Source organism: Geotrypetes seraphini, chromosome 1 (assembly GCF_902459505.1).
Source record: "Geotrypetes seraphini chromosome 1, aGeoSer1.1, whole genome shotgun sequence".
NCBI lineage: Eukaryota > Metazoa > Chordata > Amphibia > Gymnophiona > Dermophiidae > Geotrypetes > Geotrypetes seraphini.
In genome coordinates this window covers 10,377,379-10,394,065 of record NC_047084.1, presented here as the reverse complement: position 1 = coordinate 10,394,065, position 16,687 = coordinate 10,377,379, and the positions used below count along the sequence as shown (strand labels likewise).

General features: G+C 42.7%; 2 protein-coding genes across 2 annotated transcripts in view; one reads left to right on the top strand and one right to left on the bottom strand.

The window, feature by feature from the left end:
* The window catches only part of MBLAC2 (metallo-beta-lactamase domain containing 2), a 37,058-nt gene extending 29,491 nt beyond the window's left edge, over positions 1-7,567 (bottom strand). The window contains exon 1 of the mRNA XM_033919927.1: positions 6,911-7,567. Within this exon, the coding sequence (XP_033775818.1) occupies positions 6,911-7,361 (451 nt within the window). The 5' untranslated portion in view covers positions 7,362-7,567. The remainder of the gene's footprint in view (positions 1-6,910) is intronic.
* POLR3G (RNA polymerase III subunit G) overlaps positions 7,471-16,687 on the top strand; it is a 54,013-nt gene continuing 44,796 nt past the window's right edge. The window contains exon 1 of the mRNA XM_033920240.1: positions 7,471-7,700. The gene's annotated coding sequence lies outside the window, so the exon portion shown is untranslated. The remainder of the gene's footprint in view (positions 7,701-16,687) is intronic.

Sequence of the window (16,687 nt, the reverse complement as noted above, 5' to 3'; positions counted from 1 at the left end):
GTTGTCAAAACAGATAACAAAAGAACAGAACCAGCTGTCTTACTAAGAGGGCAGCAGTTTTTCTCTATAAAAGAGAAGAACTCAGCCCATAGAATTTGAATCCAGTTCCGTTGCAACAAGGGACAGCCCGTTCGATTCTCCTTTCCTATCAATCGCTTTGGGTTCCAGATTGTGAGGGATAGTGATGTCCGGAAATACGGTGATGTTATTCTATTTTAATATTTATCTATGCATGTAATAAAGTGTTATTGTTTAAGCTTTATATTGTCTGGGTGCCTTTCTGAGGGTTACTGATCATCCCATATGACAGAAATAAGTGGCAGAACATACGTCTTCTGGCGCAAGCCTCCTATCATTTTCGTCGCCCTCCTCTGGACCGTCTCAAGTCTTCTTACGTCTTTCGCCAGATACGGTCTCCAAAACTGAACACAATAGTCCAAGTGGGGCCTCACCAATGACCTGTACAGGGGCATCAACACCTTCTTCCTTCTACTGACTACGCCTCTCTTTATACAGCCCAGAATCCTTCTGGCAGCAGCCACTGCCTTGTCACACTGTTTTTTTGCCTTTAGATCTTCGGACACTATCACCCCAAGGTCCCTCTCCCCGTCCGTGCATATCAGCTTCTCTCCTCCCAGCATATACGGTTCCTTCCTATTATTAATCACCAAATGCATTACTCTGCATTTCTTTGCATTGAATTTTAGTTGCCAGGCATTAGACCATTCCTCTAACTTTTGCAGATCCTTTTTCATATTCTCCACTCCCTCTTCGGTGTCTACTCTGTTACAAATCTTGGTATCATCTGCAAAAAGGCACACTTTTCCTTCTAACCCTTCAGCAATGTCACTTACATACATATTGAACAGGATTGGCCCCAGCACCAAACCCTGAGGGACTCCACTAGTCACCTTTCCTTCCTTCGAGCGACTTCCATTAATCACCACCCTCTGGCGTCTGTCCGACAGCCAGTTTCTGACCCAGTTAACCACTTTGGGTCCTAACTTCAGCCCTTCAAGTTTGTTCAACAGCCTCCTATGAGGAACTGTATCAAAGGCTTTGCTGAAATCCAAGTAAATTACATCTAGCATATGTCCTCGATCCAGCTCTCTGGTTACCCAATCAAAAAATTCAATCATGTTCGTTTGGCACGATTTACCTTTTGTAAAGCCATGTTGCCTCGGATCCTGTAACCCATTAGATTCAAGGAAATACACTATCCTTTCTTTCAGCAACACTTCTATTATTTTTCCAACAACTGAAGGAGGCTCACCGGCCTGTAGTTTCCTGCTTCATCCCTGTGACCACTTTTATGAATAGGGACCACATCCGCTCTCCTCCAATCCCCAGGAATCACTCCCGTCTCCAGAGATTTGTTGAACAAGTCTTTAATAGGACTCGCCAGAACCTCTCTGAGCTCCCTTAGTATCCTGGGATGGATCCCGTCTGGTCCCATCGCTTTGTCCACCTTCAGTTTTTCAAGTTGCTCATAAACACCCTCCTCCGTGAACGGCGCAGAATCTACTCCATTTTCTCGTGTAACTTTGCCAGACAATCTCGGTCCTTCTTCTGTGAACACAGAACAGAAGTATTTGTTCAGCACATTTGCTTTCTCCTCATCACTCTCCACATATTTGTTCCCAGCATCTTTTAGCCTAGCAATTCCATTTTTTATCTTCCTCCTTTCACTAATATATCTGAAAAAAAATTTTATCTCCCTTTTTTACATTTTTAGCCATTTGTTCTTCCGCCTGTGCCTTCGCCAAACGTATCTCTCTTGGCTTCTTTCAGTTTCACCCTGTAGTCCTTTCTTGCTCTCCTCTTCTTGGGGTTTTTTATATTTCATGAACGCCAACTCTTTCGCCTTTATTTTCTCAGCCACTAGGTTGGAGAACCATATCGGCTTCCTTTTTCTCTTGTTTTTGATTTTCTTCACATAAAGGTCCGTAGCCATTTTTATCGCTCCTTTCAGCTTAGACCACTGTCTTTCCACTTCTCTTATGTCCTCCCATCCTAACAGCTCTTTCTTCAGGTACTTTCCCATTGCATTAAAGTCCGTACGTTTGAAATCTAGGACTTTTAAGTATCGTGCGGCCGCTCTCCACTTTAGCCGTTATATCAAACCAAACCGTTTGATGATCGCTACTACCCAGGTGAGCACCCACTCGAACATTAGAGATACTCTCCATTTGTGAGGACCAGATCCAATATCGCTTTTTCCCTTGTGGGTTCCGTCACCATTTGTCTGAGCAGAGCCTCTTGAAAGGCATCCACAATCTCCCTACTTCTTTCCGATTCCGCAGACGGAACATTCCAGTCCGCATCCGGCAGGTTGAAATCTCCCAACAGCAGAACCTCCTCTTTCCTTCCAAACTTTTGGATATCCACAATCAGATCCTTATCAATTTGCTGCGATTGAGTCGGAGGTCTGTAGACTACACCCACGTAGATAGAAGTTCCATCTTCTCTTTTCAGAGCAATCCATATCGCTTCTTCCTCTCCCCAGGTCCCTTGCATTTTGGTCGCTTGGATATTGATCTTTACATAGAGAGCTACTCCTCCACCTTTATGACCATCTCTGTCCTTCCTAAAAAGATTATATCCCGGTATGTTTGCATCCCATCCATGTGATTCACTGAACCATGTCTCTGTGATAGCAACAATATCTAGATCTGCCTCTAATATCAGGGCTTGCAGATCATGAACTTTGTTGCTTAGACTGCGAGCATTTGTGGTCATCGCTTTCCAGCTATAATCTCCTTTTTCGTATGGATTTTTGTGTCGTTTCACTTTCCGTTGCAATACTAAGAAATGAGTTGCTGATATTGCAGCCTTTACTACTATCACATCTTTTCTTTTGCCGGGGGTGGTCTCTATAATTGTCCTTCGTACATACACCACCCCCACCTTCTAGTTTAAATGCCTAGAAAAATTTTGTCTAAATTTCTCTGCAAAGTTTCTTTTTCCTGCTGTAGTAATATGTAGCCCATCAGTGCAATATAGCTTCTTGTCCTTCCATGTATTTCCCCATCCTCCTATGTACCTGAAGCCTTCTTGATGACACCAGGCTCTGAGCCATCTATTAAAGTCCTCTGTGTTTTTCACTCTTTTGCTCTCCTTTAACATATGCAGGCAGTATTTCAGAAAAAGCTAAAGTCTTTACAAAAGGTTTCACGCCCTCACCAAGCTCCCGAAGAGCTTTCTGTGCTGCAAGTGTGGAGTTGTTGGCCAGGTCATTTGTTCCCAGATGGATAACATCAGTGTTAAAATCCTTAGTTTCTTCCTTAATTATAGTCAGTATTTGCCTGGAACTCCTGGTAGCTGAGGATCCTGGAAGACATTTCACTATTTTGGTCTCCTCGCCCTGTGTTCCAAGGTTAATGCCTCTGATGATGGAATCCCCCAACAGTAATAGTTTTCTGTTTTTGGCTTTTTTATTTGTACTTAGGGTGCGCTTGTTCTCTTGAGTTACCTTCATTGGTTCCAGTCCCACCTCCCTTCTGTTTTCCTGAGTATCGCAGTGCACTAGTGGAGCAAAGGAATTCTGTAGAGGTAATATTAGTGAAGGTGGATGTTTCTGTGTTACATGTCGCAGTCTTCCTGAGCCTACTATGACCCATTTATTCCTGGGCTGTTTTATTCTTTGAGGTAGAGGTGTTAAGTTGGTATGATTTTGTGGAGTGATGGAAGCTGCTTTAATTGTACTCAATTCCTGTTTAAGTTTGCAGAGCTCCGCCTTAATACTGGCAAGTTGAAGACAGATGGGGCAAGCCTTAAGCCTCCAAATAGTATGTCTTGGAATTAAAGCACCACAGTGATTGCATAGAATAAAGGTCATATTGATTGGTTGTGAAGTAACTTGATTTGAGTAGTCCTGATTATATGGGTCTCTATATATGAATAGTGGTCCCTGGGGTTGGTGGGACTATAAGTAAGACTACTAGTAAGGCAGAAATATAGGCTCTATACCACCTAAAACACAGTATTTTAACAAAACTGCAGGTTCTATCAGCGCTACCCTAAAACACAGGATTTTCCTTACTTTAGTCACCCTGAGCCACAGGCACCAGAAATGTAGGCTCTATACCACCTAAAACACAGTATTTTAAACAAAACTGCAGGTTCTATCAGCGCTACCCTAAAACACAGGATTTTCCTTACTTTAGTCACCCTGAGCCACAGGCACCAGAAATGTAGGCTCTATACCACCTAAAACACAGTATTTTAAACTAAACTGCAGGAAGAGGAAATAAGATTTAACAGGAAAGAGAAGGATTTTTTGTGCTTTTTTATATTTTTTTTAGTAAGAAACAGGGAGGAGAAGAGAAATTAAGCAGATATAATGCTGAAAACCAGTCAAAAGAGCAGAATATGAAATGCTGAGTAACTTAGCTTTTAGATTTTTACAGGGCAGCCTTGTTCACAGCAATGTCCTAATGGCACCTATATTGTAGGCGCCGCTCAACATGGCTGTCGATCAGCTTCTAGGGGCTGTTTATAGAATCACGCCTAGCGGCATCTAAGCAAACTTGCCTTCCTAGACATAAGCACCGCTCCATTAGGCCAGCTTCTCACTCGCCTAACTTGGTGGCGCCTATGAACCTTAACGATACCTAACTCAACCATACCTATTCTTAACCACACCTAACTCAACCACACCTAATGCCTCCTATTTAGGAGGCACTAAGGGACAGATTCTGTAAACAGGACCTAGCGGTGCCTCCACTGTAGGTGCCGCTCGACATGTTGTCAATCAGCTGCTAGGCACCATTTATAGAATCACACCTAGTAGCACCTAAGCAAACTTAGGCATTGCTAGGCATCCTAGACATAGGCACCGCTCCATTAGGCCAGCTTCACACTTACCTAACTTGGTTGCGCCTATGAACGCTTAACGATACTTAACTCAACCACACCTATTCTTCGCCCACAACCACACCTACTGTTTGAGGCATCGTTAGGCATGGGAGGGAACCTCAACTTAGGTGTCGCTAGGTATCCTAAGAGTTTGGCGCTGAACTCTAAAATTGTTTAATTAATGGGGTTTTTTTTTAATTAATTGAAAACCGGTGTGATCAATTACCACACTGATTAAGCCAATTAAAAAATGTTAGGCACACATCCAAAACTTAGGCGTCTCTAGGCACTTGCAATTAGGGCACCTAGCAATGCCTAATGTAGACACTACTTATAGAATATTGCCCTAAGTATTCCCACGTTAATTCACTATTATCCAGTGAGGGCCATATTCTATATATGTCACCTAAAAAATTGGCATTGACTAGAATTGTGCTTAGCGCAATTCTACAAGGTATGTACGGTATACCTTTACAGAATTGTGCTTAGCGCCAGTGTGTGATGCGTAACTTAAATGCAAGCATTTAGGCTAGCTAAAAGCAGGCCTAAATGACTGCACCTAATTTTTGCACACATCAGTTGTAATCTATAACAATGCACCTTTTAGGAATACCCCCTTTTCAAATTTGCACACTGCAACTGGTGCATACTTTTTAAAGAAGCACACTTTCCAACTTTTGCACATAACTTTTAATTAGTCCCAATCAGCATCAATTATGAGGTGTTAATTGTCAATTGTCAGCCCTGATTGCCAATAAATCAATTAAAGTGTGTGTATACACTGGCTATGTGCACTGATGTATGCGCACAATTCTAATTGCCATATACAGAATTTGAGGATTAGTGTGCTAGTAGTGTCACAAAATGCTTTAACGTGCTTTGTGGTAAGACTCTCACATTAAATGAGCATTAGCACTTAAATGCATTTTGGTAAAAGGGTTCCTATGACTTTACCAAAGAAGGATGCAATAGCAGCTAAACCTGTACCAAACCAGGACCTGATTTCAGATTTCAAAAGCTGAATATAGAACAGCAAAACAGGGGAATGCTATAAGAAAACTACTGAAGTCTGATATTAGAGAAAAAAAAAAAATCAACAAAAAAGGAAATACTGTTACTAGATCCTCTTATAATAGAAAATTGTGCCTTGTCAGCAAGTTTTGCTAGAATCTGCATTGGCAGCCCACTTTTTTTTCCATTATGTATACCAGAAAGGACGTTCTCTAAACTTAAAAAAAAATTACATATTTTCACCATGTCACAGAAATAACTAAAGTGGCCTGTCCCTTCTTTCTTTTGAAAAGAAGCATGCTAGAAAATTGGATATTCCAAAAGATAATCACCATATTTGCAAATTTAAAGGCAGGAAACACTTTCGACTCATTACAATATCCTTTCATATGGAGGGTGGGAGGAGGGTAATCAATTTCTCTGCCCAGGACCCAATTATTCATAGTAGCTATGCCTTCCCTATGATGACCCTGTTAACAATCTGACTGTCTATATTTGAAAACATCATTTGAGAGTTGGACGCATGTACAGTAAGATAATTAATAGCTGTGTCTCCTACCAGATTTCATATAAGTCCGTCCGCAGAGTTCATCCCACATTTCTTCATTTGTGATATTATTAATTTAATTTCATATGTGTATTTTCCTTCATCTCCGGGTTTTCTTTACACGAATAAACTTACAAATTTTATTTAAAGAAAGACTATCACAGCTCCAACAAACACATTAAAGGATCAAAATGTATTCCCCCCTTAAGACACTTCCTAGCATATTGAAATGTGCCAAACAAAAAAACCCAACCCTATTTGTTTCCGAGGGCCTGGTTACAGTACACCCTGTCTGTTCAAAGCATTATAGCCTGCTGCAGGAAAAGGGTAGATCAAAAAGGGATACTTGGGACAAGGAATAGAGCTTTCATCCTTGTCTAAGTTTAATAAAAAATAATTAGAAAAAGGATAATGATAACAAAGCAGTCGTGCTAGTGAGGACCAGAAGCATTCCCTTCACTCTCGCTCACACCTACACACATCAACTCCGGTTACCGTCTTGTAGCACGTGCGTGGGTTGCACGGGCCGCACGCTGAACTGGCGCGCGGTCCAACCGGGGCTTGGCGCGCGCACCACCTCGCTGTCCGCCAACCAAGTCACCGTCTCGAAGTTGTCGCCTGTCGCCAGGGCATTGGCCTCGTTCTGGTGCACAGCCACTTGCTCGAACTGGTGCAGCCCGCCCGCGTGGTCGAAATGCACATGGGTGGCAACGGCTAGAAGCGGCCGCCGCGGAGGGCCCCCGACGCCTGCTGGCGACAAGAGACCAGCCGCCTGCAGGTACTCGGGCAAGCTGCGCAGTCCCAGCCCAGTGTCGATCACCACGTCCTGCTGTGAGCCGCGCACCAGCCAGATATTTGCACGGTTTCCGGACTCGTAGAAGCGCTCCTGGATCCAGTAGACTCCGTCGCCCAGGGACTTGTGCGCGTACCATTCTAAGGCTGACATTATGGATGTGGTGCATGCGTAGCACCAACACGAGCCCGGGAAAAAAATAACAAACCAGCGTCTTGCCCTTTTTTTTTTTCCAATGATTGTAGCGCGCAGCACTCAGTACAGCGCCAGCTCCAGCAGCAAGCCAATCAGGAGCTGTCACATTGATTGACCGCTCCACTGACCTATGAGTATGCTGCATCTCTACAGCTCTACGGAAGCTTCTTGGATTGCTCCAGGCGCAGGAATCACGGATGTTAGCTGTAGCTGAGGACTCGTCATAATCCTCTCTCTTTCCCCGCCCCCAACTCGCGTATACACACGATGGACAACACACCTTTTTCATTTACTGTAGTAAGTACCCTATTTCGGCCCCGCCTTTAACTACAAGCATATATTCTAGCCATAAACATATTGGTTTTAGGGGCGTGCCCCCACATACTTCTGCCAATCAGGTTTTCAGTTGGGCTCAGGGGAGAATTTTAAATGGTTTTAACATAACTAATAGGCAGACTGGATGGACCGTTCAGGTCATTTACTATGCTATATGTAGAATGGGACCTGATTTTCTCCAACTTCATACAATCATGTTTCATGCAATATGTTTTACATGTGCTCCATTTGGACCTACTAGAAATTCATAACTACAGGCTATATTCTCATTTTAGAATGCAGTTGCAAGCAGAATAACTCACTTCTGCAGACAATGGTGCCAGGCAAAAAAATCAAGCACATCTTCTGTGAACTGACAGATATTAAGGACTTGTTGACAACTAACCATTTAGCAATAAAGAACTTTCAAACTGAAATGTCTATTCAACCAGCTAATTCTAAATTTTTTCAGCAGAAACTCTGAGATCAAGACGAGAGCTGCCAACTTGCAAGAAAAAAATCTATACAGAATAGAAAGGTTATGATAAAACTCCAAAATGAGATGGAAGGCTTGAATAATCACAAACATATTAATAGTCTGTGATTTCTCAGAATTCTGGAAGGAGCTAAAGACAGAAACCATCACTTTTTAAAGAAGTTACTCCTGGAATTTAGACATGTATTTTAATAAGGCTTTTGAAATTGAAAGGGCCCTTCATATACAATATTCCCATGGCCTTTGGTGACAAAGATCCTAAAAGCAAGCAGTGACCATTGTCAACATGACAAAATAAAATATCGCCTTAGTTTACTAATGAACTATGTTCTTTCATATGCTGTGTTCCAACAAATTGAATTTCCTAAATCATGTAACTCCACTCACCAAAACATTACACTCTGTAACACATCAAATGTAATAAGTAAACTCTATCAGGAGTTAGACTGCACAAAAGAGGAGCAAAGGCTGTAATGACTCATTAGCAATGGGGTGAAAGAAGCAGGCAGGCATTATTAGGAATGTACAGTGGCTCAGATGGCTTTGGGAGATCTGAAAGCTTGGCTAGAGATCTGGTGCCAAATTATCTTATCTTTGCTCACGTTGAATTAATGACATTATGGAAAGAAAGGGACAAAGCTATCCTGGGCTGATGAGCCCTGTAGCAGAAGAGTGAAGCAGGCAGAATTTGCTGGGTTCAGAAAGACCTGTGCCCGTGCCAGTCAGTGTTTCCAATGACTTTGGTAGATTATATTGAATATATGAAGTTATAAGTATACACAGATGTTAGAGATTCTAATACTACTACTACTTATTTCTATAGCGTTGAAAGTCGTACGCAGCGCTGTACATTTAACATTCAATAGACAGTCCCTTCTCAGAAGAGCTTACAATCTAATTTGGATAGACAGGCAGGATACATCAGGGTTGGGAAGTTTCTAGCAGAAGGAATAGAAACATAGAATATGACGGCAGAAAAGGGCCACAGCCCATCAAGTCTGTCCACTCTACTGACCCACCCCATTAAGTCTGAGTGCTAATGACCTAATGAATGATACGATGGGTGTAGGTACCCGACAGTGAGTGGGAGTTAAATGTTGAAAACAGCCTCTAACAAATGGGCTTTTAGCTTGGATTTGAATACTGCTAGAGACGAAGCATGAAGTATTGACTCTGGCAGCCTGTCCAGGCATACAGCACAGCAAGAAAGAAGGGACGGAGTCTAGAGTTGGCGGTGGAGGAGAAGGGTACAGATAACAAAGATTTACCCGATGAACGGATTTCACAGGGGAGATCATAAGGGGCGATAAAGTGAGAGATATTCAGTGGCTACAGAGTGAATGCACTTTGTAAGTCAGTAAGAGGAGTCTGAACTGTAGAGTTTGAACTGTGTACAGAAATGGATGAGGAGCCAGTGAGTGACTTGAGGAGAGGTGTAATGTGAGCGTGGCGGCTTTTGTAGAATAGGAATCGTGCAGCAACATTTTAAACTGATTGAAGGGGAGAGAGATGATTGAGCAGAAGATCTAAGAGAAGTTCGTTGCAATAGTCTCAGCGAGAGGTGATGAGTGTGGAGAAGGGTTTTGGTAGTCAGAGAGGAGAGGTCAGATTTTGGTAATATTAGAGGAGGAAGCAACATGTTTAAGCAGTTTGTTGGATTTAAGCAGAGAAGAGCGAGAGGAGTCAAAGATTACCCTGAGGTTGCGAGCTGACAAGACAGGGAGGAGGAGAGTGTTATCCACAGAAATAGAGAACTGTGGGAGGGGGGAAGAGGGTTTAGGTGGAAAGATAAGGAGTTTGGTTTTAATCATATTCAGTTTTAGATGGTGGTGAGACATCCAAGCGGCAATGTCAGACAGGCAGGCTGAGGTTTGGGCCTGAATTCCTGTAGAGATATCTGATGTGGAGAGTACAGTAATCATCAGGATAGCTCAAATTACTCCTGGGGGGATTCTGTTAAACTAAGAGTGGCCTAATGGTTAGGTTGTGGGTTCAAACTCCACACTGCTCCTTGTGACCTTAAGCAAGTCATTTAGTCCTCCATTACCCCCCAGGTGCATTAGATATATTGTGAGCCCACTGGGACAGATAGGGGAATGTTTGAGTACCCGATTGTAAACTGCTTAGATAACCCTGATAGGCAGTATATAAATTCCTAATAAAAAAGTTTTCAAGTTTCTAGGACTACTAAAGTCACTTCCTCATATGTTGCTAGTGGATGGAAGTTTGGAAGTCAACATTTATACCCAAATAATCACATTATCTCTACCCAAGGATTTATTCTAACAATTTTTATTGTTGCATTATACAATTGTCCCCTCATTTCTTTTCTCTGAGAAGAAGGAAGTGTTTAGGAGGACAGTAGTGTTAGCTTAATCATTAAATAGATTGGCAACTTCTGAAGGGGAGAGGAAGAGGAAAGAGAGGGCAATAAAGAATAACTGCAGCCAAACACACCATGTGGAAAGAGGGTGTACTGTTTTCAAAAGAAGGCACATTCTTATACAACAATGGAAACGCCATGAATGTGTTGTGGCCAGTGTTCCCTCTAAGCGGGCGGGTGTTGTGAGCAAACTTTTTTCACTGTGAGCTAAAAATATCGGGCGCCAGCAAGTTATGAGCCAAATAAATATGTTGTCAAAGTTGCTGATACATGAGGACGAGGTATTCAAAGGAATTTTAGGCCTACACGCTAAATTAAATAACGTTAAATAATATTTTTAAGAACACAAAACAACGCATTAATTCTTGAAAGTACAAAATTCTTTATTTTTTTTTTTTTTTTTTACCAGAAAAACTCAAATTTATTTTAAAACAGTCTACAGAAATTGTAGGGATGAAATGATATCTTAATAAATGTTTTACAACAAATGTAGTTATGTCTGTTACATCCATATGTGTAAACTGTAAATTAAAAACAGTCCAGAAGACAATGCGTTTGATGCTTTCAATTTCTAGACAATCTATCAATTCCAGCTTCTACACAAAAGTATAAATACATTAAAACAAAATATTGAAAACCATTTTATTGGGCACAAAGTTTGCCTTCAGTGAGAAGAGTTCACTCAATATGTTGTAGAATAATTGTTGTGAAACTGGAATGGAATCAATTCTTCACTCAAGTTAGATATCATCAATATCTTCATCATCATCCCCAATATCATCAAACTGGATTTCATCGTCATCACCGGGGCCAAATGTGTCCGTTTCATTGATTTTAGCATGTTCTGGAAGTTCTCCATAGGCTTTTAGGCTCCAAAATTCTTTATTAAGATTGTTCTCTTCTGCCTTTTTCTGATTTCCAAAAATTGTAAACACTGTCTATGTTTACATTATTTCCTGTGGCTAAATAAAGTTTGATTCTAATTAGGCATTCCAAATGTTCTACTCTTAACTTATTACGAGTCTTTGTCTTTATAGCATTCATCAAGCTAAATCCTCTCTCACAATCGGCACTTGAAGCCTGAAAGGTGCCACACACGTCTAATAGAGCATTTAGTCCACTGAACTGTTTATGCTGCTGAGCAAAATTGTACATTTCCTGAAGCGTTTGTATAGCTCCTGCTTTTACTTTTTCAGCAATAATATATTTGAACTCCGAATATTCTGAAATAAGCTGCCTTTTGAAACAATGTTCATCATCTTTGTTCATTAACAGAAAATAACGGTTAGATAATCGTGAAAATTGTTCATTTCCAAATGTAAATTCCTCTAAGTTGGACGGATTTGAGATACAGTCTTTGTCGAAAACACGCCAGTCCTCTAATTCATTGTCAGGAAATCTTTTGTCCATATGATCACAAGTTTGTGTAATAAATGTAAGAATATGATCTGTTTTAATTACAGAATTACAAGATGAAATGAGAGTTTCAACATTTTCATTGAAATGTGGTTTTTCTCCCAGATATTGAGATCTGAGTTTCCTTAATTTGGCTTTAGTGAACTGGAATGCATCCAAAGGTGCCAAACAACTCTTCTGAAGAAGCTTACACAGTGATCCAAGCTCCTCAAGAACATCGCAGAGAATAAATAGCGCAACTTTAAATTCCAGATTACTCAATTTAGTCAGGCAGTATTTGTGCACGGGATCATTGTCTTCTTCCACCTGTTCTTGACAATATTCTAACAGGATGTCATAATTTCTAACCACTGCACTTATAGCAAAGTGCCGAGACAGCCACCTAACATCATGTATAGCTTTAAATGAAATGACATCTGAGTCTGCAGCATTAGCAATATCCTCCAGTTTGGCTTTTCGTACGCTCGATCTACTGAAAATCGTATACACGGTGCGTATTAGAGTTTCGATCTCTTTCATGAATGGGATCGTTTTCCATGCATCGTCTATGCCTAGATCTTCGCGGTGAGCTACACAGTGTTGCTCTAGAAGATGAGGAACTGATTGACGTAACTTTGCAGCTACACCATTATGCTTCCCAAGCATGACTGATGCTCCATCGGACGTGAACATGACCATACGACTGAAATCTAAATCGTTCTCACTATAAAACTGCTTTATAGCATCAACTATAGCTGTGCTGTCACAAGCAGTTAGATGTTTGATGCCAGCAAAAACTGTCTCATGAATGTTGCTGCCACTTCTTCTAAATTTAATGTATATGATGAGCATTTTCGAAACAGAAATATCAGTACTTTCATCAATTATTAGGGTATGAAAAGGAGACCTCCGGATTTCTGTAAATGTTTCCCGTTTAACAATGGCATTTATGCAGTCAAGGAACTCGAAAGCATAGTTTTTGCTTCTCCAGCTATCAGGTATTTTTACGTATTTAGCCATGTGATTGTGAATTTCCTGGACGGATAGCATGGACGAATTCAACTTTACCGCTAGCAATATATTATCAATTAAAATGTTAACTTCCTCTGGACTTGATTTATATCTCTGTGCGTATTCGATTCTGTTGTTCCGACTATCGGGAGTTTCTTTCAAGAAATTCATTAGAAAACCTCGGCTTTGATTGTGAAGCTTTTGAACCGCTTCTAAATGAGAATTATGATTCAGATGACGCTTTAAATAATCAATTTTCCACTCAGACCAAGTCTTCCCTGTGCTCCATTCTCCGTTAACACCTGCTTTTCGGCATAGGGAGCAAATTAATGCGTTGTCCGTGTCGCTATATTCGAATATTTCTTTCATCGCCACTGTTTTCCGTCCACTCGCGTGCGGCAACGTGGTGTCAACCAAAAACTCGGTCAGCCATTCCTTCTTAAATTGGCTGCGCTTTTTCTTTGTGCTGCTACCAAACTCTTCATTCTCTTTACGCTTCGACATTTTCGAATGGATGTAAAAATTATTTGACTGAATCTATGGAAGATCGCAAAAGAAAGTTTATGCACACGCTTCAAACGATCGAAACTTGAAAAGAACTTGCTTCATGCATGTATAGATAAACAATGGCGCTCGTGCGGCCTCAGTTTTGTAGCGCATTACTAATTTACTAGTAGTAGTACCGTGTTTCCCCGATGATAAGGCAGGGCCATCAAATAAGACAGCCCCCCCTTTTTAGACAAAAATATAAAATAAGGCACCCCCGCAAATAAGCCACCCACCGATACCTGCGCTTACCCGAATCGAGTGGTACGGTGGGTGACTTCATGTGGTGCCTAGTGCAGGAAATCACTCGCGTCTGCTCTGACCGCCTCTTCCTGCACGAAGTCGGGCCTTATCCAATCAGGAGCTGCATGTCAAAGCAGCTCCTGATTGAATAAGACCCGGCTTCTTGCAAGAAGAGGCGGTCGGAGCGTACGCGAGTCCGGCTGCCTCTCCTTGTTGGCGAGCTGAGCGGACCGTCGGGATCGACCCCCCGCACCCCCTAGGTACGCCTCTGCAAGTCTTGCCTTGCCCGGATTTGCCGCTCTCTTCCGGTGTTACTCCCCCCCCCCCACCCGACTCTCCTCTCGCCGCCCTGCCATCTGCCGTACGCCTCTTCCGATCGCCCCCCTCCCTGCTCGCACCCCCACCCCGACGTCCGATTCCTCCCCCAGCCTCCCCTTACCTTTGCGACGCGTTACATGGACTGCCAGCTCGCCTGCCTGCAAGCACGTGTGTGCGCTGTGACGAGAAACTTGTGCGCTGCGATGTAATATTTTGTGCGCCAGCGCACGCCAGCGCAGCTTAGCGGGAACACTGGTTGTGGCCCACTGTAGCCCAGGAGAGGGCTCAATATCACTCAGTGGTAACCACAATAAAGCACTCTGACGTGTGACCCAAAATGGAGCCACCCTGCAGGACCGGATTCCAAACCGGAATCAACAAAAAAACAAAGTCACCAGAATTGTAATTCAAAGGAAAATAATACCATTTTATTCATTCCTTCATCAAGGTAAGTAATCTTTCAATATAGCTGTCAAACTGGTCAGAATGTTCCCAAACAGCAGCAAACAAAAATATCAAAACAAGCAAGCAAACAACCAGCCTACAATAAAGTTCTTGGCTTGCTCTCAGCAAGGATTTAGTCTCAACTGTGTCTGAGAATTCAGCTCTCCTCAGAGCCAGTTCTGACTGCTCCCAGGCAGGCAGTTTCAAAAACACAAAAACAGTTCATGGCACTTATTCAGTAGCACTAGTGCTCAAAGTTCATTAAAGCCTCTGGCCAGTTCAATTCACTGCCAGGACAGGAGAGTGTCAGGTTTGCAAAATAAAGCCTCTAGACAGGCTTTCAAAAATTCCCTCCCAGGGTGTTAGCAAAACCTCTCCCAAACAAATCACACTCCTAGCTTAAAAAAAACCAAAAATAGTCCCAAACAGTAAAGCGCAAAATCAACTCACTGTTTGCAGGCTGAGGCCCAGTCCACCTGCATGGCTTCAGAAAAATCAGGAGCACCCCCGGTCAGACTTTCTTCAAATTCCATTGGTTGTTCTTCTTCTGGAATCAGTAGCTCCTCAGCTTGGCCAGCCTCTAACAGCGCCATGTGTGTAGGTCGGTTGTTCCTGCTTGGCACAGGGGACTCCCTAGGGAGAAAAGGTTTAAACCTTCTCCCTAACTGGCCTGCCTGTCTGTTCTCCACTGCTGGTTTAAGTACTCTGGGGCAACGCCCTACTCTAATCGAGTCAGCAGTGTTCCTGGGACCTCTTGGGCTCCCCCGGTGGTGACTCGGGGAAAGATCACCTACCTCTTCCTCAAACACCTCAGGCTCCCTCTGGTGGTCACAGGGTAAATTAGCATTCTCAGGAACCATATGCCCCTTCCTGATTCCACCCCGGGCTTTCCTTTTTACATTTTCCCCTGCCCTAACTGGGACTTTGGCAGGGAGAATACCTGGCTGGTCACAGTGTGAACCATTATGCATATGCAAATTACTGCACAAATGCACCCTATCAAGAAAAAAATGCACCCTCTTTCTGAAATAGTGTGCTCTTTTATTGGAAACTGACAAAACAGCCAGAAAATCCCAAATAACACAAACAGTCCCACAACAAAGGAAATGGCATGAAACAAAAATTTTCTGGCTGCCCATCCCTACTAAGCTGCCTTAGCCCACTGACAACCAGGAATAGTCAGGTAGAAATTTAAAGGGCTGGGGATGGAGGCATTATTAAGCACAGGCAATTTGAAAGCAGGAGGAAACGTGAATCAGTCACTCACTTTATTGGGTGGCCTGACCTTGCTCAGGAGGGGATTGTGGCCCAGGAATGAATGAAAGCAACTTTGAGCTCCATGAAAGATAAAATAGAAAGGGATGGGGGAGAAGGTGCATGACTGCTGGTATAGATTAGATCAGGGGTGTCCAATGTCGGTCCTCGAGGGCCGCAATCCAGTCGGGTTTTCAGGATTTCCCCAATGAATATGCATGAGATCTATTTGCATGCACTGCTTTCAATGCATATTCATTGGGGAAATCCTGAAAACCCGACTGGATTGCGGTCCTCGAGGACCGACATTGGACACCCCTGGATTAGATAGATAGAGCAGGGATGCATTTCTGATAATGTAGCTTTGGGGAGAAAGGGCAGTAGTTCCTCAGTGCTGCCACCTGAGATGTGTCCTGCAAAATGATGCCAAGCAGTAGTCATGTGGTACAATTACAACCCAGATGTAGTACTGTGAGACTACTGCAAGGGGGGCAGGCATAATTTTGGAGGAGGCACTAACCCAGGTGGCAGCAGAAGACCACTGCTACCTGTAGTTACACTACAGCAGGGGTAGGGAACTCCGGTCCTCGAGAGCCGTATTCCAGTTGGGTTTTCAGGATTTCCCCAATGAATATGCATTGAAAGCAGTGCATGCACATAGATCTCATGCATATTCATTGGGGAAATCCTGAAAACCCAACTGGAATATGGCTCTCGTGGACCGGAGTTCCCTACCCCTGCACTACAGGATATGCAGATGCCAGCTAGCTTCTGTGGAGAGTTAGGGGATGGAGGATGGGTAGGGGGTGAGTTCTGTAATGATAATTCTAATGTGTATTATAAATTAGAATTTGATAGGGACAAGCAAAGATGAATATC